Raw genomic sequence first — 23,448 nt, forward strand, 5'->3', positions numbered from 1 at the left:
AAGAGGATGCTGAGTCTTCTCAGGACCCATGCCCACCACCCCTCTTTGCTTCTAGACCTATAGCTAGACTTGAGTCCCAGCAGCCCCTAAAGATGAGGTACAAAGTTTTACCCATGAGGAGATGTGCTATGTGCTAAAAAAGCTACTTGAGTTTTCTAATTTATACAAGCAGAAATCTGGAAAACAGGTATGGGAATAGATATTTAGGGTGTGAGATAATGATGGAAGGAACATAAACTTGAGTCAGGCTGAATTTATTGTGTTTTTTTTTTTGAGATGGAGTCTCGCTCTGTCGCCCAGGCTGGAGTGCAGTGGCGCAATCTCGGCTCACTGCAAGCTCCGCCTCCTGGGTTCCCGCCATTCTCCTGCCTCAGCCTCCCGAGTAGTTGGTACTACAGGCACCTGCCACTACGCCTGGCTAATTTTTTATATTTTTAGTAGAGATGGGGTTTCACCTGTGTTAGCCAGGATGCTGTTGATCTCCTGACCTTGTGATCCACCTGCCTCGGCCTCCCAAAGTGTTGGGATTACAGGCATGAGCCACCGCGCCTGGCTGAATTTATTGTTATTGGCCCACCAAACACATTCTGCATTTAATGTTGCAGCTCAGGGAGTTAGAAAAGGCAACAGTTGGCCAGGCATGGTGGCTCACGCCTATAATTCCAGCACTTTGGGAGACCAAAGTGGGCAGATCACGAGGTCAGGAGTTCAAGACCAGCCTGGCCAAAATGCGACGAAACCCTGTCTGTACTAAAAATACTGGAAAAAAAAATTGGCTGAATGTGGTGGCATGTGCCTGTAGTCCCAGCTACTTGGGAGGCTGAGGCAGAGGAATCACTTGAACCCAGGAGGTGGCGGTTGCAGTGAGCCAAGATCACGCCACTGCACTCTGGCCTGGGTGACAGAGCAAGACTCTGTCTCAAAAAAAAGAAAAGGCAACAGTTTATTTGGTTAGTTGGCTGAAACATGGATGAAAAGATGGCCTACTGTGAGCCAGCTGGAGGTGTCTGATCTACCTTGGTTAACACAGAGGAAGAGATTCAAAGGCTTAGGGAGGAGACTGGGTTGCTAGAGTGGATTTGTCATTTAAAATCTACTTATTCACACTGGGTGGGTCCAGACCACATGCTTTTCAGCAGTACTCTGAGAAACAGATTTGTGAGGAGAACCCCATCATCCCTAAATGCCATGATTGCCCTTCTCTGTAGGCCGGACCTTAAAATGGGAACTGCAGTCGGTCAATGGAAAAATTTAAATGCAGTGGGAATAACTGGATCCCAGGGTAGCAGAGGCCAAGTGAAGGGACTCAGTTTACAAGGCAAGGTGGACATGGTTATCATAATGGACAGCAGAAGCAAAGCAACAGTCAGAATACTCTGACTCATGTAGACCTATGGCATTGACTAATTCGCTGTGTGGGCAGCTCACTGTCTATTTTCTTCTCCCTTCTCACCTAGTCTGTCTTGGCCTACTACAATTTAAATTCCCTGAGGTTGGGGATTTCGTTTTATCATTGCTATATCTCCAGTGTCTAGATTAGTGCCTGATAATGGGTAAGCATTAGAGAATGGATGTCTAATAAGTGTGTGTGTGTGTGTATTTATATATATATATATATACACATACATGTATATATATATATTTCTATTTGTATTTTTTAGACAGGGTCTCTCTCTGTCATCCAGGCTAGAGTACAGTGATGTGATCATAGCTCACTGAAGGCTTGAACTCCTGAGCTCAAGTGATCCTCCTGCCTCAGCCTCCCAAGTAGCTAAGACTACAGGGGTGTGCCACCATGCCTGGCAGCTAATTTTGTGAAAATTTCTTTGTAGAGATGAGGTCACACTATGTTGCACAGGCTGGTCTCACACTATGGGTCTCAAGTGATCCTCCCACCTTGGCCTCCCTAGTCCTGAGATTACAGGTATGAGCCACCATGCCCAGCCTATAAATACTTATTTAATAGAAGAATATGCTGCTTATTTTTCTGGAAAATGGTTTTAATCCCACACTAAGTTGTGGAATTTCATTCCTTTTAAGGTTGAATAATAGTCTGCTATATGTATATACTACATTTTGTTTATCCATTCATCACTTGATAGCATTAGCAAGAATGTTTGAAAGTTTTCATGTATCTATCACAAGGTCTGACATACAGTAGGTGTTTGATAGGTGTTGTGTAAATGTTTGAATGAAAGAATTAGAGAAAGACAAAGTTTCTCACAGGAAATGACAGTTGAGCTAGGCCTTGATAGATTTTTGGAAGGCAGAAGAGTGATGATCTTAAGTCAATTTAATAAATACTTACAACTGAGTGCTAATCACTCTGCAGGGTATTTAACAATGAGTTAAAACTTTTGTCTCAGGGAATGTATAATCTAGTGAGGACAAAGGGAATGAGAAAATGGCTTTGAGTGAAAGTTTAATAGCAGGAGAGCTTCACACAATATGCTTTGGAGGCTGAAAGGAAGAAAAGAGATATCTTTGTTAAAAGAATGTAGAAAACTGACCTTCATGGAAGAGATCATATTTGCAGAATATCTTGAAGAAGGGGATAGGTTTGGACATGGAGAGAGTGGGAGGGGAGTAGCAGGAATAGATAACAATAGGAGCAAATATATGGAGGTGAGATTTTATAGCTGCTTTCTGTGAGATGTAGTCCTATTTGGCTAAAAGATAAAGTTTGTAAAGAAGAAGTGGCGGGGGATAGGAGGTTGGAAAGGGGTCATGTTTAAGAGGGCCTTGAATTCCAGAACTTGGGAGTTTGTATTTAATGTTGTAGGTAGGTGGGGAGAACCACTGCATTTTTTCGGCAGGGAAATTGTGATCCGGCTATATATATATATATATTCTTTTTGAGACAGAGTCTTGCTCTGTTGCCCAGGCTAGAGTGTAATGGTGCGATCTTGGCTCATTGCAACCTCTGCCTCCCAGGTTCAAGCGATTCTCCTGCCTCAGCCTCCTGAGTAGCTGGGATTACAGTTGTGTGCCACCACCCCCAGCTAATTTTTGTATTTTTGGTAGAGGCAGTGTTTCACCATGTTGGCCAGGCTGGTCTTGAACTCCTGACCTCAGGTGATCCACCCGCCTCTGCCTCCCGAAGTGCTGGGATTACGGGCATGAGCCACCGCGGGGATAAATGTTGACTTCTAGCTGCTCCAGAACTGCAAGGTAGAAATGTATCTAGGATATAGCTAGAAATGTAGTTTAATGCTTAGGAAAGAGTATAGGGCCAGAGAAAGAGTCAAGCTACCATATGCATAGAGTAAATGGGATTTTTTATGGAAAAAATATACAAAATTTAAAAAGGTGGAGGCTGAAGGCAAAATTTTTTTTTAGGGAATAACTGGGGTCAGGGAGGAGACAGGAAGAGTGGTTTGAGAGGTTGAAAGAAAATAATAATTTCATCAAAGTTATGGAAGGATGAAATAAAGAAGGCAGAGAGTGAGGGAGAAGGAAGACCTGGGATAAAGGAAGGGGACAGAGTCTGAATTTGTTCAGTCATTGGTGACTCTCAAGTGAGAGGAATGAGAGTGAAACCAGAATGCAGAGAGTAGTAGGTAGTGAGGAAATAGAGATTTTTCAGTTCAATAACTCTTATTTTTTAAATTGGTAAATAGTATTTGTTGTAGAAAATCTGGATACTTAACAAATCTTTAAGAATCTGCTATCTGCCAGACATTGGACTAGGTGCTGAGATGCAAGGAGGACTATCATGATAAAGACATGACCTTCAATTCCTTCGTTCCTTCTCTCATCTCTGCTTAGAGTCCATAGTACATTATTATTAAAATTACCCATGTGAATACATTCTTAAACTTGCTCCTCTTCCTCCAGTATAGTCACGAGACTAAATTCCAACACGTGAATTCAATTCTCCACCTAGTCCTTGCTTATACTTGAGCTGCTGAATGTGGAGAAAGGGATGTGACCACATGGACTGGTCTCACATTAATTATGACCACTAACCTTAAGTGACCTTTAAAACTGCCCAGCTTAACTTCTGCATTTCCACAATGCATTCATCCTGCTTCCCCGTCACTTTCCTAAATGACAATTTCACATGTTCTTTTTTTTCTCTTTTAAAGGACAACCGTTCTTCCCACTTTTAACTAAAGAACTTGCTTTTAATATCACTGATAATGTGGACACAGTCAGACGAGAACTCCTTCATGCTCCTGTTACCACAGCTGTCAACATATTTACACATTAATGTGAATAGTCTGCCGCTTTTCTGTTCCAGTGGATGACTGTTCGTGTCCTTGTCCAGGGTCTGCTTCTCTGTTTGTGGACTGGATCCCATCCCATCCCTCTAATCTACTCAAGGACATCACTCTAGGAACTATCTTGTCCTCTTTTTTGGATCAACAATTTTTGTCTCTCTGTTGAGTCTTCCCCATCAGCATATAAATATACTCTATTATCTCCCATTTAAGAATAGTAAATAATTGACCCTATATCTCTTTCTAGCTACTTCTCTATTTCTCTGCCCTTATTTACAGCAGTATTCCTCGAGACACTTGCCTATGGGCATGTCTTCTTTATCTTCTTTCATTTTCTTGAATCCATTCCAGTCAGGGTTCTATCCTTACCATTTCACTGAAACCATTTAGTCAGTTCATTTAGTGATACCTGCTTTGCCAAACCTAATTATCATTGGACTTGGTTGATAATTTTCTCTTTGTTGAAATGCTTTTGTACGTGTTGGTTTTTAGGATATCACACTCTTAGTTCTCCTCTTACTTCATTAATTGCTCCCTTTTGGTTTCCTTTGCTGGTTCTTCCTTCCGTGTCTCTGACCACTAAACATTGGCATACCCCAGTTCTTAGTCCTTGGACATCTTCTTCTGTCCAGCTATACTCACCTTCAAATAACATCTATCGGCTGGCAACTCCTGAATTTCTGTTTTTAGCCCAGACCTTTCTCCTGAACTTTAGATTCTTTAAGTAGGCTGCTGGATCATCTGCTTTTGAATGTTTAGTAGGCATCTCAAACTTAAAGTGTCTAAAACCAAACTTTTTCCACCTTTAAACATATTCTTTCTTTCTTTTTTTTTTTTTTTTTTTTTTGAGATGACGTCTTACTCTGTAACCTTGGCTGGAGTGCAGTGGCATGATCTCAGCTCACTGCAACCTCTGCCTCCTGGGTTCAAGTGATTCTTCTGCCTCAGGCTCCTGAATAGCTGGAATTCCAGGTGCCCTCTACCACGCCAGGCTAATTTTTGTATTTTAGTAGAGACGGGGTTTTACTGTGTTGGTCAGGCTGGTCTCGAACTCTCGACCTCAAGTGATCTGCCCGCCTCGGCCTCCCAAAGTGCTGAGATTACAGGTGTGAGCCACTGTGCCTGGTCTAAACCCATTCTTTTAAAATAGCTTTCTTCATGTCAATAAATGACAATTCCATTCTTCTGATTGCTTATGATATAAACCTTGAAATCATCTTTATCTTGTCTCTCTGTCATATTCGTATCCAAGCCATCAGCAAATCCTGTCAGCTCTGTCTTCAAAATATATTAAAAATCTCACTATTTCTCATGACCTGTACTGCTGCTACCCTCATCCAAGACACCATCATGCCTTGCCTAGATTATTATAAAAGTTTCACAAGTGATATTTCCACTTATACCGCTGCCCCCTTTGAACAGTCTTTTCTCAACCCAGCAGCTAGAGTGAGCCTTTTAAACCGCAAGATAGATTACATGGTTCTACTGAAAACCCTTTTGTGCCTCCCATCTCACTCAGTAAAAGCTCAAGCCCTTACAGTAATCTACAGACTGTTATTACATAATCTAAGCTCCTTTTACATCTCTTACCCAGTCTCCTATTACTCTCCCTCTTGCTCGTTCAGACCCAGCATCACTGGCCTCCTTGCTGTTCCTTGAACATGCCAAGCATGCCCTTACCGCACCTCTCTCTAGGACACTTCCCATACATGTCTGCTGTACTAGCTGCCTCACTTCACTTAGAACTCTGTTCAAATATCAGCTGAACACAGAGATTTTTCTTGAGCAATACAAACAATCCTCCACCACAAGAACTCCTTTCCCTTTACTCTGCTTTGTTTTTTTTTCCCCAATAGACTTATTACCATTTGGTATATTTAGTTGTTTATTTTTGTGTTCTATCTTGAGAAATTTGTTATCTTCCTTAATAAACTGAAAGACAGAGATATGTTCCTTGTGCTGTTAAACTGGAAGCTCCACGAGAGCATGGACTGTATCTGACTTGTTTATCATGTATCTGTAGTGTGTTATGTAATTCCTGGCACATAGATATTCAGCACATCATTTTAAATGAATGAATGCCTTTTAACTTTAACAGAGAGGCCAGCTTGCAGTTATTGTATGTGTGAGTGTACACATTTGTAGTAACTGTATATGATTAGATGGTCCTTCTGATGTACATTTAATAGAAATTATCATCCATCTAAAAACTGACCTAAACATTGTTTTAATCAGCTTATAGGGTCAATCTTATTGCGTTCGACCTTTTACAAATCCCAGTGCCTCATTTATTATAAAAATGGCATGGCATAAAGAGAGATAGGGGCATAAATCTGCATGCTGCTGTAAGAAGAGTTGAATGGGAATGGTACAGCCTTTCGCTATGAATCAGCCTGCTGTGCTTTTAGATTTTGCCTTATGGAACTTGCAAAACATTGCTATTTTAAACTTTAGTTATAAATTATCTTTTAAGGGACCATTTAGATATGACTTAGTAAACAAAGGTGTCCTGAACTGTCCAAGCATGAAATTACATTCATCTAATATACATAGCTCTTCAAAAGCTATACTTTGTAAAACGGTTGAATGACTTGAATCATTTACATGTTGTGATGGCCTAAATAGTCATTTCTGAGAATTATAAGCAAGTGTAAAAGACAAAATAGTATAAGGTTCTAGATTAATTATGCAGCTATAAATCATAGATTAAGGAGCTCAATTATGTTTGTGCATTAACAACAAAACCTTGAGTGTGTTGGTGATTGTGTGACAAATATTTATCATTCCTTTCATATAAAGATGGCTTCTGCTCCCCCCACAGAGACATACAACCACGTATCTTTGGGTCCTTAGGAGATTTTTTCCGTTCTTCCTGACTAAAAATATTGATAGAATTTAAATTTGAAAATTCATTCAGAATATAAACAAAAATAGAATTTATTTCTGTTTTATTTTTCTTAAGTGATTTTTTTTGCTACATTTGTTCATACTGAATTCTGTGTAGATATGTTGACCTTTAATAACCAAGGTATTTTATGGACAAAACAATGCAAAAGTAATTATATATATATATATGTTCACATACACAATAACATGTCTTTTCACTCCTTCCAGCCACATTAACATAGTAAAACTTGTTTATTATGTGACACCAAGCTTTCACATCTCCATATGAAAACAGTAGTTCAGTTGAATTTGGGGGAAGAAAATCCACAGTTGTTGTCTTGTTGTTCACAGGAAGGGAGGCAATAATAAGTTAATAAAGATCTATCACCGGGATGGTAAATACGGCTTTTCTGATCCTCTGACATTTAATTCCGTGGTGGAGCTCATTAACCACTATCACCATGAATCTCTTGCTCAGTACAATCCCAAGCTTGATGTGAAGCTGATGTACCCAGTGTCCAGATACCAACAGGTAAGATTATGGAAGTCTTTGCTAGCTATTGAGCAAGTCATTATTTAACAACCTTATTTGATTTTTTTTTTTACCAGTGTTATCAGTTTTAAAAAACTAGCCATTTTATTATTTATTTATTTATTTACTTTGAGACAGAGTCTCTGTTGCCCAGGCTGGAGTGCAGTGGCATGAATATGGCTCACTGCAGTCTTGACCTTCTGGGCTCAAGTGGTCCTCCTGCCTCAGCCTCCCGGTAGCTGGGATCACAGGTGCATACCACAACTTCAGGGTCTTGCCATGTTGCCCAGGCTAGTCTTGAACTGGGCTCAAGCAGTCTTCTCACTTTGGCCACTGAAAGTGTTGGGATTATAGGCATGAGTCATTGTGCCTAGTGCCTACTTAAGATTTTAGATATTTTTGGAACTTATTTTGTGGCTACCCTTCTATAATATCTTATTGCATGTACTTGTTACCTTTATATAAAAATACTTATGTTTATGTTTCCCACTTATACTTCATTTCTTAATTTTTAAAGTATTAATCATTTTGATGTGATATAAAGGCTGATCTTAATATTATCAAAGGATTTGGTATATTTGTGTGCTTGATATTAATACAGTGACTTAAACTTGTACAGTTGAAATACAGTTTAAAAAGAATATATGGTTGAGGTGATATTTTCCTTTAAAAAATAGATATGGAAAAAGTCACATGTCAGAATTGTTAACATTCTTTATTTTTTTCTTTTACCTGTATAGGATCAGTTGGTAAAAGAAGATAATATTGATGCAGTAGGTAAAAAACTGCAAGAATACCACTCTCAGTATCAAGAGAAGAGTAAAGAGTATGATAGGCTCTATGAAGAATATACGAGAACATCCCAGGTTGCTATATTTATGTTGTTTTGACTAGTATGTGTGCAATGTTTTAGTTACTTCAAATTTTCTATCATTCACTTGATGATCTTTAGCTGTTTTAATGTCTTAAAGGCTTAAACAGCCTTTTTGAAACTTGGATGATACAAATTCCCCTCCCTTCTTAATTGGTTAAGGATATAATTTGTATCAGTTAATATTAACTGGTCACAAGTGACAAAAAAAATAACAAAGGCTTCAGATAGAAATTTAGTTTTCTTTGATGTGTATATAGGAACTACAGGGGTGTTAGGGTAACTCCACTGTCCTCAGAACTTACAGGCATTTTCTGTCTTGATGCTTGGCTATCTGTGGAAGAGGGCTTACTCTAATATTGGCGGTCACAACCATATTCTAGTAAACAGGAAGGAAGAATAGGAAGGAGAAAGGAAGGTTCTCTATCTTTAAGACAACTTCCTAGAAGGAGCACACTCTGCTTTCACTTTTATCCCACTGGCTAGAACTAAGTCGCATGGTCATACCTAGCTACAGGTCACAGCTAGCTGTAGGGGAGGCTGAGAAATCTAGTTTTTATTTGGTCAGGTGTGCTCAACTAACGTGGGGATTTACTGAGGAAGAAGGAGCTGATGGATGGAAATTGTGGGCTTACTAGGAGACCTAACTACACAGTTTTTAGATCATTAACTTTAATAACCAGTAATACTTACTTTTCATATTTATGATATAGAGCAAAATTCTATAGAATAATCTAGTTTCTTTCCTTGGACTTCTTATGCCTGACTACTTTGATTCTTTTTTAGCTAGACTTGGTTTAATTTGCCCTAAGTTGTCACATAGTTTGTCAAAAGTGTTTGGAATTTTGATGAAGCTGGGTATCTTCAGAGAAGTTTACTTTTTATAATATTTGGGTAGGAAGTGGCTTAGGAAAATATATTTAACTGTATTTCTCATGTACATTCTCTTGGAACACAAGTTATTACGTTGAATATCAAATGATTTATAGAAGCATTAGTCCATGTTGATTCTACTTAATTCCTAGTGAATTCTTAGTGCAACAGTAGCTTACCCTGGGCTCTTTCTAGTAGATAACAATAATGGATTTTTTTAGTGTTTACTTTCTATTTCATGAATTTCTGCTCTTTTTAATTTTTTTCTGCTGTTTTTCAGTTTAATTTTCTCTTTTCCTACTTCTTAAGGTGGAAATTTTGTTCATTCGTTTAAAAACTTTCTTTTCTGGCCGGGCGCGGTGGCTCAAGCCTGTAATCCCAGCACTTTGGGAGGCTGAGACGGGCAGATCACGAGGTCAGGAGATCGAGACCATCCTGGCTAACACGGTGAAACCCTGTCTCTACTAAAAAATACAAAAAATTAGCCGGGCGTGGTGCCGGGCGCCTGTAGTCCCAGCTACTCGGGAGGCTGAGGCAGGAGAATGGCGTGAACCCGAGAGGCGGAGCTTGCAGCGAGCTGAGATCTGGCCACTGCACTCCAGCCTGGGTGACAGAGCAAGACTCCGTCTCAAAAAAAAAAAAAACAAAAAAACTTTCTTTTCTAAAATAAGCAGTTAAAGCAATACATTTTCCTCTAAGCACTGCATATGTGCATCTCACAAATTTTGTCATACTCTGTTTTCCCTGTTATTCAGTTTTTAATATTTTCTCTTTTTTTGTGATTTCTTCTTTCACCCCTTGTGTTTTTAATTTTTAAATATTTGGGACTTTCAAATATATTATTTATTTCTAATTTAAATTAATTTTGTTGTTAGTAAATATGTTCATTAAAGTTATATTCTTTTGACATTTATTGACCTAGATTTTATTTTATTATTGATGTTTTTATGAGACAGAATCTTGCCCTGTCCCCCAGGCTGGAGCGAAGTGGCACCATCTCAGCTCACTGCAACCTCCGCCTCCCGGGTTCAAGCAATTCTCCTGCCTCAGCCTCCCGAATAGCTGTGATTACAGGTGTCCGCCACCATGCCTTTCAAATTTTTGTATTTTTAGTAGAGACAGGTTTTCACCATGTTGGCCAGGCTGGTATCAAACTCCTGACCTCAGGTGATTTGCTCATCTCAGCCTCCCAAAGTGCTGGGATTACAGGCGTGAGCCACTGTGCCCGGCCAGCTCTTTTTTTATTTTTATTTTTTATTTTACTTACTTATTTTTTAAGTAGAGAGGGGTTTTGCCATGTTGGTCAGGCTGGTCTTGAACCCCTGACCTCAAGTGATCGACCTGACTCAGCCTCCCACAGTGCTGGGATTACAGGCATGAGCCACCATGCCCAGCCACAAACAAAGCCATAAACAACTCTTTAAGAAGCTTATCTGTGATTTGAAGAGAATTTTGGAATAAGAGTGCTTTTTTTTTCAAAGTGTTGATACCAGAGCTTGCTTATATGCTGCTAAGAAGGAATCATTAGACTGGGAGAGTTAATAATGTAAAAGGGGCTAGCTGGTACGAGAGTGAAGGACCCAGAAAGGAAAGGGAGCTGAGACCTAGAGCACATGTAAATAAAGGGAGAGGAAGGGAGAGAAGAGGTGAACAGGTAGGTTTATAGTTTTGGTGGCAGGTGTAATGTGGTATAGTGGCATTGTTTATGGGGGGGGTGCTGACTTAGTAGTGATATCAAATACTTTTCCCTTTGCTGTTCTACTTACTGATATATATACCAGTGTTAATAAAATCTAAATTGTTAGTGTTTTCTTTGAAGATCCAGGGCCAGAACTTTATAGGTAATTTCTAACCTTGCAAGGGAGCTAAGGCTATCCACTATAATTTAAGAGTTGTAGAATTAGTACCAAGATATTTGGCATATGGGCATTCTAGTTAGTTTTTAATATTAAGATACATATGATGTAATCTCAACTGTATGGACTATCACAAGGTTCCAGCCTCCCTCATCTGCTAATCCTCTAATGTTCTAGCCCTACTGGGCAATTACTAATCCTTGAACATGGCTTGTTATTTTATGTATACATTATACCATGCCTCCTTTGTGCAGTGCTGCATTTTCTTCCTCTATATCAGTTCTTTAAGACCTAGCTTAAGTGTCACCTCCTCTGTGAAGTCTCTGTAAAGCAATAAATAATTAGTTAATATCACTTGGTTGCCTCTACCATGACATGAAACCAAACCTTATTAGAGTTCAGAAATCTATTCCACCCGTATATTCTGAGTCTTAGAGGGCAGGCTTCATGTTTCACAAATCTCTATCACCAGATGGTAATTTCTGTGTAGTGGATTCTCAATAATCAATTGTTGAAAATGACAAATGCTTAAACTGGGTGTGTGGTGCCCTCCTAAAGTCTCAACTAGTAGGGGAACTGAGGTGGAATGATCCCTTAAGCCCAGGATTTCAAGTCCAGCTTAGGCAACAGTTTTAAAAACACTAACCCACCCGCCCACCCACCAGCAAAACCAAAACCAAAACCCACCCCAGCCTAATAAGTGCTAGATAATGTAGGAATTATCCCATAAGCATCAAAACTTCTAGAATTATAAACATTCAGGATAGCAGTTTTTCTAGACCCTTAGGCGTATTTATTGCTTTTCTAAAAAACAAACTGAACAAAATTTAACCTTCTGAAGATTTTCGGGGAATCGTGATTCAGATGTTTTTTTGTTTTTGTTTTTGTTTTTTTTGAGACAAAGTCTTGCTCTGTCGCCAAGGCTGGAATGCAGTGGCACAATCTCGGCTCACTGCAACTGCTGCCTCCCGGGTTCAAACGATTCTCTTGCCTCAGCCTCCTGAGTAGCTGGGATTACAGGCGTGCGCCACCATGCCTGGCTAATTTTTGTATTTTTAGTAGAGACGGGGTTTCACCATGTTGGTCAGGCTGGTCTCGAACTCCTGACCTCGTGATCTGCCCACCTTGGCCTCCCAAAGTGCTGGGATTACAGGCATGATCATCTTATTATTCTTAAGTGCACTGGACTTTAGCAGCTATTTTTCCCCTTTTCATTTTCTTGTAATCGGATTAATCTACTGATGAATCTGTTTGGAAAACTAAGCACATACTTGAGAAATGAGAGTAAGAATAAATAGACTTTATAAGACTCTTCTGGGAGTAAGTCTTTGTGCTTTGGTGCATGGACTCTTTAGCTCTATCCATTCACTCTTTCAGCACCTTTTGGGGAATAGCACTATAATAGGTGCAAAATCAGAATTTGGTCCTTGTCTTCAAGGTGTTCAGGGTTAATCTCTCTTGGCAGCTCAGAGACCTTTCTGTGGTTCTTAGCGATATATTTCACATAATGGTTTTATTTCATTTATTTATAGTTTTTTAAAATTTAAAAATTTTTTATTTTTTACATGGAATCTTGTTCTGTCACCCGGGTTGGAGTGCAGTGGCGTGATCTTGGCTCACTGCAACCTCTGCCTCCTGGGTTCAAGCGATTCTCCTGCCTCGGCCTCCTGAGTAGTTGGGATTACAGGCACCCGCCACCACGCCTGGCTAATTTTTGTACTTTTAGTAGAGACAGGGTTTTGCCATGTTGGCCCGGGTGTCTTGAACTCCTGACCTCAAGTGATCTGCCTGCCTCAGCTTCCCAAAGTGCTGGGATCACAGGTGTAAGCCACCATGCCTGGCCTATTTTATAGTTTAAATGATATATTTTACATATAGGTAATAGAGTAGGGGTTGAATAAAAGCTCTTGTTTTAGTCCTCCTAAACAAGGGGAAAGACTTTTGAAAGACTGGGTGTTATATGGGATTACATTAATAACTAGAATTACAAAATTTAAGACCAAGGTTAGAAGAAAATAATAAAGAATGAAGCCTGTGTTTTTTCTTTGTCTCTCTTGTAGGAAATACAGATGAAGAGGACTGCAATAGAAGCTTTTAATGAAACAATTAAAATATTTGAAGAGCAGTGTCACACACAAGAACAACATAGCAAAGAGTATATTGAGCGATTTCGCAGAGAGGGGAATGAAAAGGAGATTGAACGGTAAGTACTTAGTACCTCCAAGGGCATCAGTGAGACAGGATTTCTTTCTTCCCCAGTAATTTCTGTCTTGTTTGCTTTTGCCCCTCAAACTGCACAGCCCTACTATTGGAACCACTTGCTCTTTCCACTAATGGCACCAAATTGAACTTCCTCTCTCCTCTGCTCTTTCTTCATTCTCCCAAATTAACTCCTGCTTATCCATTAGGACTTCAGGTTAGATACCATCTTTTCTAGAAATTGTTCCCTGATTCCGGAGACCAATTTAGGGGCTGTATTTTGGGTCCCTACAGTGTCTGGTCCTGATCCCTAGTGTAACATTTACTGAATGCCATGCCCACTCAACTGTAAACTCATCGAGAGTAGGCATTGGTGGCTTATTTTCCCTGGTAGCCCTAGTACCTCCGTATGTATGGGAGTACATAATGGGTGCTCATTGAATATTTTTTTGAAATGAAATCAACTTTGGCAGCAGTCTGAATAAATTGTAGTAGAACAAGACTAGGCAGGAACACCAGCCTGACTTGCACATGACTGCAACGGTTGTGGTCATCAGGTTAAACGATAATGAGGGCCTGGACTAGAGAAGTAGCAGAAAAGAAGCGGGAGGCCATGGGAATGCTAAGGACTTTATGCCTGACCAGATATGGTAGGTGTGGGAGAAGTCAAAGATTATTCCTAGATTTCTGGTGTGAGAGACTGGAAGATGGTGTTTTTCACCCAAATAAAAAGTACATGAGGAGAGTCTAGGGTTGGAACCAGTGAGTTCGAGGTTCCTGTGAGAACACAAATGGAGCTCACTGGGGAGCAGGCAGCTGATTATTTGGATTTAGAACTTGGTATAGAAAGGATTTGGAAGGCATAGGTGTGTAGCTGATGGTAGATGCTAAGAATGAAATTACACAGAAAGAATGAGTGGCAGGAGAAGTAATGGATTTGATAACTAAAAGGATATTGAAAGCCTTTCAAAGCAAATTTAGTGGAGTATTGGAAGACTAAGCTAGATTGTAGTGGGTTGAGGAGTGCTAAAATAGATAATAAATATAAGTAATTAATATGCAATGGAAAAGCAAAATTATTTCTCATATTAGGACCACAGTATTAGTGTATTTCTGTGTGCATGAGTTTAGAGCTAAGTGCTGTGAGGCAGTGTAGCTTAATGGCATGAGTTTAGAGCTAAGTGCTGTGAGGCAGTGTAGCTTAAATGATTAAAACTATGGGCTTGAATTCTGAATTGGCCGTTTTGTTAGCTGTATAACCTTAGGTGAATTACTTAACTTTTCTCAGTCTGTTTTCTCTTCCATAAACTGAATAATATCTTGTTGGAATGCTAGAGAATTAAGTAATATATATTTTGGCACATGATGGGCTTTCAATAAATGATAATTATTTATTTATTTGAGATGGAGTCTCTCTGTGTTGCCCAGGCTGGAGTGCGGTGGTGCCATCTCGGCTCACTGCAACCTCCGTCTCCTGGGTTCAAATGATTCTTGTGCCTCAGCCTCCTGAGTCACTGGGATTACAGGCGCCCACCACCATGCCTGGCTATTCTTTTGTATTTTTTAGTAGAGACGGGATTTCACCAAATTGGCCAGACTGGCCTTGAACTGCTGACCTCAGGTGATCCACCTGCCTTGGCCTCCCAAAGTGCTGGGATTACAGGCTTGAGCCACTGCGCCCGGCCTCATGATAATTATTATTAACGATGAAGAAACAGAAAAGGATTTGTAGTTTTGTTGCAGAGGGAAATAAAGTAGCATGATAACGTTTTGTTTCATTTTATTTATTTATTTTTTTGAGACACAGTCTTGCTCTGTCGCCCAGACTGGAGTGCGGTGGTGCGATCTCGGCTCACTGCACCCTCTGCCTCCTGGGTTCAAGTGATTCTGCTGCCCTAGCCTCCCAAGTAGCTGGGTTTACAGGTGAATGCCACCACACCTGGCTGATTTTTGTATTTTTGGTAGAGATACGGTTTCATCAAGTTGGCCAGGCTGGTCCTGAGCTCCTAATCTCAGGTGATCCACCCACCTTGGCCTCCCAAAGTGCTGCAATTACAGGCATGAGCCACTGTGCCCAGCCTATTTTATTTTTTTATTTTTTGAGGTAGGGTCTTGCTCTATTGCCCAGGCTGGAATGAAGTAGCATGATCATGGCTCACTGCAGCCTCAACCTCCTGGGCTCAAGGGATCCACTTGCCTCAGCCTCTCGAGTTGCTAGGACTACAGGCAAGCGCCACTGCACTGGCTAATTTTTAAAAATCTTTTTGTAGAGATGGGGTCTTGAACTCCTGGGTTCAAGCAATCCTCTGCCCTCAGCTTCCCAAAGTGCTGGGATTACAGGTGTGTGTCCAGTCTGTGAAGTTTTAATAGTAATATAAAGCCACATATTGAGTGACAAGGGAATAATGTAGACAGTTGTTACCATAAGGGTTCAGAGCATAGCAAAACTTTGTGTGTTGGAAAAGCTTATAGCCATCATCTGTTGAGTGCTTACCAAGATAATGTCAGGAAATGTTCTTTCCTTTACATGTATTGTCACATTTAATTAACAGAAAATCCCAGTGAAGTAAGTACTGTTGTAGGTACCCATTTGTATTAGTCCATTTTCATGCTGCTGGTAAAGACATACCTGAGACTGGGGCAGTTTACAAAAGGAAGAGGTTTAATTGTACTTACAGTTCCAGGTGGCTAGGGAAGCCTCACTCACAATCACGGTGGAAGGGAAGGAAGAGCAAGTCACATCTTACGTGGATGGCAGCAGGCAAAGAGAATGAGGAAGATGCAAAAGCAGAAATCCCTGATAAAACCATCAGATCTCGTGAAACTTATTCACTACCATGAGAACAGTATGGGGGAAACCACCTCCATGATTCAGTTGTTTCACCCTGGTCCCTCCCACAACATGTGGGAATTATGGGAGTACAATTCAAGAGGAGATTTGGGTGGGGACACAGCCAAACCACATTATTCTGCCCCGGCCCCTCCCAAATCTTGTATCTTTACATTTCAAAACCAATTATGCATTCCTAACAGTCCCCCAAAGTCTTAACTCATTTCAGCATTAACTCAAAAGTCCACAGTCCAAAGTCTTATCTGAGACAAGGCAAGTCCTATGAGCCTGTAAAATCAAAAGCAAGCTAGTTATTTCCTAGATACAATGGGGGTACAGACATTGGGTAAATACAGCTGTTCCAAATGGAAGAAATTGGCCAGAACAAAGGGGCTACAGGGTCCGTGCAAGTCTGAAATCCAGGAGGGCAGTCAAATCTTAAAGCTCCAAAATGGTCTCCTTTGACTCCATGTCTCACATCCAGGACATGCTGATGCAAGAGATGGGTTCCCATAGTCTTGGGTAGCTCTGCCCCTGTGGCTTTGCAGGGTACAGCCTCCCTCCTGGCTGCTTTCACAGGGTGGCCTTGAGTGTCTGTGACTTTTCCAGGCACACAGTGTAAGGTGTCAATGGATCTACCATTCTGGGGTCTGGAGGACAGTAGCCCTGTTCTCACAATGCCACTAGGCGGTGCCCCAGTAGGAACTCTGTGTGGGGGCTTTGACCCCGCATTTCCCTTCCACACTGCCCTAGCAGAGGTTCTCCATGAGGGCTCTGCCCCTGCAGCAAACTTCTGCCTGGGCATCCAGGTGTTTCCATACATCTGAAATCTAGGCGGAGGTTCCCAATTCTTGACTTCTGTGCACCTGCAGGCTCACCACCACATGGAAGCTGCCAAGGCTTGGGGCTTGTACCATCTGATGCCATGGCCTGAGCCCTATGTTGGCCCCTTTCAGCCATGGCTGGAGTGGTTAGGATGCCAGGCATCAAGTCTCTAGGCCGCACACAGCTCAGGGACCCTGGGCCTAGCCAGCGAAACTCCTTTTTCCTCTAGGCCTCCGGGCCTTGATAGGAGGGGCTGCCTTGAAGACTTCTGACATGCCCTGGAGACATTTTCCCCATTGTCTTGAGGATTAACATTTGGCTTCTTGTTACTTATGCAAATTTCTGCAGCTGGCTTGAATTTCTCCTCAGAAAATGGAATTTTATTTTCTATTGCATTGTCAGGCTGCAAATTTTTCAAACTTTTATGCTCTGTTTCCCTTTTAAAACTGAATGCTTTTAAGAGCACCCAAGTAACCTCTTGAATGCTTTGCTGCTTAGAAATTTCTCCTGCCAGATACCCTAAATCATCTCCCTCAAGTTCAACGTTCCACAAATCTCTAGGGCAGGGGCAAAATGCCATCAGTCTCTTTGCTAAAACATAACAAGAGTCACCTTTGCTCCAGTTCGCAACAAGTTCCTCATCTTCATCTCAGACCACCTCAGCCTGGACCTTATTGTCCATATGACTATCAGCATTTTGGGCAAAGCCATGTGACAAATCTCTAGGAAGTTCCAGACTTTCCCACATTTTCCTGTCTTCTTCTGAGCCCTTCAAACTGTTCCAACTTCTGCCTGTTACCTGATTTTAAGGTTGCTTCCACATTTTCGGGTATCTTTTCAGCAATGCCTCACTCTGCTAGTACTAATTTACTAAATTAGTCCATTTTCATGCTGCTGATAAGGACATACCCAAGACTGGGCAATTTACAAAAGGAAGAGGCTTAATTAGGCTGACAGTTCCACGTGGCTGGGGAAGCCTCACAGTCATGGTGGAAGGCAAGGAGGGACAAGTCCTGTCTTACATGGATGACAGCAGGCAAAGAGAGAATGAGGAAGATGCAAAAGCAGAAACCCCTGATAAAACCGTCAGATCTTATGAGACCTGTTCACTACCATGAGAACAGTATGGGGGAACTGCTCCTTGATTCAATTATCTCTTCCCGGGTCCTTCCTACAATCTGTGGGAATTATGGGAGTACAATTCAAGATGAGATTTGGGTGAGGGCACAGCCAAACCATATCACCATTTTAAACAGATGAGGAAATGAAGGCACTGAGACGTTAAATAACTTGCCCATGGCCCCACAGCAAGTGACAACAGAGATTCAGATGTAGGTTGCAAAACCATAGTTCTTAATTGTTGTGTTGTGCTACCTCTTGAATATCAAACGTATAGCTTTACTTGTTCAGTCATTGCTGGATTCAGGGCCCAAACAAGGTTATTGAGATTCTCTCTCACATTGTATTTTAGCTCAGTTTTTCTCTGGGTTGATTTTATTCTCAGGCAGGCTTTGCCAGTGAAGTGACAGTATAGCTGCTGGGATGAGAACTGCATATTCATAATTTAGCAATTCGTGTGGAAAGAGGTAATTTATTTTAACAATACAGTTCTAGCAAATGTTCTAGAATTGACTCTCATTGGATCAGTTTGAGTCTTATTCCTGTTCCTGAACCAGTCACTGTGGTCTGAGGGTAGGGATGGGATAGAGTGGAATATTCTTATTGGCCAATCTGGGCCATGTGTGTTTACATCCCTGGATCTGAGATGGGGGAATGAATCCTTACCTCCAGGGAACATCAGGGTGCTAATACCAGAAATGGGAATGGATATGGGCCAGGCAAAAACAAATCTTCACCCCGCATAAGATATTAGAACCTCACTGGGTGCAATGGCTCACGCCTGTAATCCCAGTTCTTTGGGAGGCTGAGGCAGGCAGATCACCTGAGGTTAGGAGTTTGCGACCAGCCTGGTCAACATGGCAAAACCCCGTCTCTGCTAAAAATACAAAAATTAGCCGGGTGTGGTAACACGTGCCTGTAATCCCAGCTACTGGGGAGGCTGAAGCAGGAGAGTTGCTTCAACCCGGAAGGCAGAGGTTGCAATGAGCTGAGATCATGCCACTACACTCCAGCCTGGGGTGACAGAGCGAGACTCAATCTCAAGGGAAAAAAAAAAAAAAAAAAGGATATTAGGACCATGCTCACTCAGTAGGATCTGTCTGCTTGATTTCTATTTTAGCCTTAACATGTCACATATTTTTACAGAATTATGATGAATTATGATAAATTGAAATCACGTCTGGGAGAGATTCATGATAGCAAAATGCGTCTAGAGCAGGATTTGAAGAAACAAGCTTTGGACAACCGAGAAATAGATAAAAAAATGAATAGTATCAAACCTGACCTGATCCAGCTGCGAAAGATCCGAGATCAGCACCTTGTGTAAGTAGTCTGGGAGTGTATCGGGAGGGAGACGCTAGTGCCAGGTTACTACCAGCACTCGAGATGTCAGAGGTGGGAGAAGAGATTTGTAATTGAGAATTGGCCAGTAAGATGGTAAGAATTTAGGAAAATGGCCTTGGTAGTTGTAGGGGGTACCAGAGTTAATCTGAAGTTAATATGTGGAGCAACCCAGAATGTAGGATTCTTGATTCATAGAAATGCCTTGGAAATCTCAGAGGCTGGCTGTGGCATGAGTAAAATGCTATACCTTAAGAAGAACAGATTAATGTTTGCCTAAAACATAAAAATCAGAATCTTTGTTTACACAGTAGAACTGAGTGGGGAATTTCTATTTCCTCTGAGGGGAAATAGGTCCTAGGCTGGGCACAGTGGCTTACGCCTGTAACCCCAGCACTTTGGGAGGCCGAGGTAGGCAGATCATCTGAGGTCATGAGTTCAAGACACCAGCCTGGCAAACATAGTGAAACTCCGTTTCTACTAAAAATACAAAAATTTGCTGGGTGTGGTGGCACATGCCTGTAATCCCAGCTACTTGGGAGGCTGAGGCAGGAGAATCACTTGAACCCTGGAGGCAGAGGTTGCAGTGAGCCGAGATCACGCCACTGCACTCCAGCCCGGGTGACAGAGTGAGACTCCATCTCAAAAAAGAAAAAAAGATGATGAAACCTCGTCTGTACTAAAAATACAAAAAATTAGCTGGGCATAGTGGTGGGTGCCTGTAGTCCCAGCTACTTGGGAGGCTGAGGCAGGAGAATCACTTGAACCTGGGAGGCAGAGGTTGCAGTGAGCCAAGGTCGTGCCACTGCACTTCAGCCTGGACAAGAGTGAGTCTCAAAAACAACAACAACAAAAACAAAATGACGTTCTTTATTTAAGTAACAGAAATGTGTCTATAGAAGGCACTTGAGGTAATTTGAGTAGTGAAACCTAATTCTTTAAGATTAGGGGAAACTATATAATTTAGCCAAATATAGGCATAATAGAGATAATATCCAAATATAAATGGAAAGATAGTATCAGAATAAAATGTGTGAATTATATTTTTGGAAACATAAGTAACTGCTTCATAGGACAGAATGCATGAGAAAGGAACATACTGGATATTGGGCTTAGTTCTAGGTAACAAATAGGCTGTTCTGAAATACATTTATGGGTGACCTTGATGCATGTAACACCACTCAATTCAAACTACTGGCAGGAGAAAACAGAGCAGAGACCTCTGAATCTGGGTTTTCCATAGAAACCCTGGGTTCTTTGTGTGAGAAAGAGGGAGAAGATGAAATACATGCCCAGAGATTGGAACTGTGGCAGAAGAGTTTCAGTAGAGGAAGATTTAAGATGATTTTTCTTTTTTCTGAGACGGAGTCTCACTGTGTCACCTAGGCTGGAGTGCAATGGCATGATCTCAGCTCACTGCAACCTCCACCTCCTGGGTTCAAGTGATTCTCCTACCTCAGTCTTCCGAGTAGCTGGGAATACAGGCATGCACAACCATGCCCAGCTAATTTTTGTATTTTTAGTAGAGACGGGGTTTCACCATGTTGACCAAGCTGGTCTCAAGCTCCAGACCTTAGGTGATCTACCCACCTTGGCCTCCTAAAGTACTGGGGTTACAGGCATGAGCCACTGTTCCCGGCCTAAGGTGACATTTTTTGGGGTAAACAATTACAACTACACCATGCTGAGTAGTTTTTAATAACAGCCCTCTCAAGAGATCATTTTAGTTTGCTATTGTGGCCAAAAGTCAAGCTGAGTGTATATAGCATACTGAAGAGCTTTGTAAAGAAGGCAAGGAGGTGCTCTCATCTGTAAGAAGGGTGTGTCTGCTCTTGGAATGCTCACGTGGTTCTGGTCACATCATGAAGCTGAAGAAAGGCCCAAGAAGGCTATGCTGTACACCAAAATCATGAATGGAAGTCCTTCTTTGCCCTGAAAAGCAGTAAGAAATACAAGGAATATACCATCCCAAGGGGCATGAATAAGTGTAGTGTCTTAGTCTGTTTAGGCTGCTATAACAAAATACCATAAATTGGGTAGCTTGTAAACACCATGAATTTCTCTTCTAGAGACTAGGAAGTCCAAACTCAAGGCACTGGCAGATTTGGTGTCTGGTGAGGGGTGAGGATCTGCTTTCTGGTTCATAGATGGTGCCTTCTACCTATGTCCTGGTAGAAGGAGCTAGGGGTCTCTATCAGGCCTCTTTTATAAGGGCACTAATCCCATTCCTGAGGGCTCTGCCTTTATGACCTAATCACCTCCCAAAGTCCTCACCTCCAAATACCATCACCTTGAGGGTTAGATTTTCCACCTATGAATTTTGGGAAGATACTAACATTCAGACTGTAGCATGTGACAAACCAGACCTTGGAAGTTTCTTTAATGGGTTGTATAAACTAAATACAGAAGAAAGAAAGAAAACAACAACAACAAAAAGACAACAACAACAAAAAACCATACACACCAAAAAAAAAACAACACAAAAAACAAAATAATAACACAACAACAACAAATATAAAAGAGTTTAGATAACATCATGGATGACAAATTCATGACCTATAAGTAAGGACAACTCAAGTGTAGGGAGACACAGACAGCCATTACCTCTTTTGGAAGGGCCGCTTCCAGGAGAATAGTTTAGTGTCCCATCGTCCATGCTTTGATGTTTCTAACAGAGAATTGTCTCTGGGCTTGGTGGACTCGATCTATTCTAATACTGGAATTTATGTTGTCAGTACTGAAGGAAACTGTAGTAAAATATGTGTCTCATATTAGCGTTGCTGCATGATGCTGAGTATGATCTCTCTCTGGTCCTGTTTTAAAGGAATAGATTGGGATTCTGTGATACCTAGCTCAAGATTGTCATCAGTTCTTTAAGCCCTCTTTGGATGTGGTCATTTCCCTGACTGGCCACTGCATAGCCCACAAGGATTCTATGTGATTGTCTGCTGAGATCTAGGTGTACTGCTAGTAAGATATTCTTGAGTGTTTAAATACAGAATTTCATTGCTTAAATATAGAAAAAAAATTATATAATTCCATTTATTGGAAGCTCAAGAATAGGTAAAACCTATCTATGATGATAGAATTAAAAATAGTGATTATTTATGGTGAGGATTTTGATGGGAAAATGGGATGAGGAACCTTTAACGGTTCTAGAAATGTTCTGAATCTTGATATGAGTGGGGTTCCATGGGTTTATACATAGGTTAAAATTTATCATCAGTACACTTAAGATTAATGTGCTTTATGTGTATTATAACTCAATAAATACGTTAAGCATTTCTTAGGTATCAGTTTTTTTAAAAATTTCCTTTCAAAAAAAGGAATTTTGTTGTTAATATGCAATTCTTTTTCCTCATGAGTTTAAGGCTAGCTTTCATGATTACCATTTACCTTTTTTGGTACTGTAGACCCCTTGGTCCATGGCTTTGCTTACTGTGGTTTTGCTTTCCATGTGTTCAGGTATCCCCAGTCAGCCACAGTCTGGATAGGTGAATACAGCACAATAACACATTTTGAGAGAGACCACATTCACATCACTTTTATTCCAGCATATTGTTATATTTTTCTCTTTTATTATTAGTTATTGTTAATCCCTTACTGTGCTTAATTTATAAATTAAATGATCACAGGTATGTATGTATAGGGAAAAACAGTATATATAGGGTTTAGTACTTTCTGTAGTTTCAGGCATCTTTTTGGTTGTCTTAGAACTATTCCCCATGGATAAGCAGGGACTGCAGTATTCATAAATCAAAATTCATAAATTTAAAATAAAGAATAACAGCCATAACAATATAGGTACATAATGATGAGGGTTTTTTTAATGCATATTCTGCTTAGGGAAAAGATGAGTTTTGAGTAATATATGTACTAGGGGAGTTTGCAGA

General features: G+C 40.8%; 1 protein-coding gene and 1 long non-coding RNA gene across 15 annotated transcripts in view; both read left to right on the top strand.

Moving 5' to 3' along the window:
* Window positions 1-23,448, top strand: part of PIK3R3 (phosphoinositide-3-kinase regulatory subunit 3) — a 138,314-nt gene that overhangs the window by 102,657 nt on the left and 12,209 nt on the right. For 12 of the 14 annotated variants that reach the window (XM_077981228.1, XM_015138431.3, XM_015138437.3 and 9 more), the window contains 4 exon segments: window positions 7,461-7,641; window positions 8,382-8,507; window positions 13,302-13,444; window positions 19,361-19,537. In XM_077981228.1, coding sequence (XP_077837354.1) covers window positions 7,461-7,641; window positions 8,382-8,507; window positions 13,302-13,444; window positions 19,361-19,537 — 627 coding nt within the window. 14 annotated transcript variants of the gene reach the window in all.
* Window positions 10,382-11,917, top strand: LOC144333664 (uncharacterized). The gene is made up of 2 exons (XR_013402576.1): window positions 10,382-10,531; window positions 10,693-11,917. It is a non-coding gene; the product is annotated as an uncharacterized LOC144333664 (long non-coding RNA).

Source organism: Macaca mulatta, chromosome 1 (assembly GCF_049350105.2).
Source record: "Macaca mulatta isolate MMU2019108-1 chromosome 1, T2T-MMU8v2.0, whole genome shotgun sequence".
Classification (NCBI taxonomy): Eukaryota; Metazoa; Chordata; class Mammalia; order Primates; family Cercopithecidae; genus Macaca; species Macaca mulatta.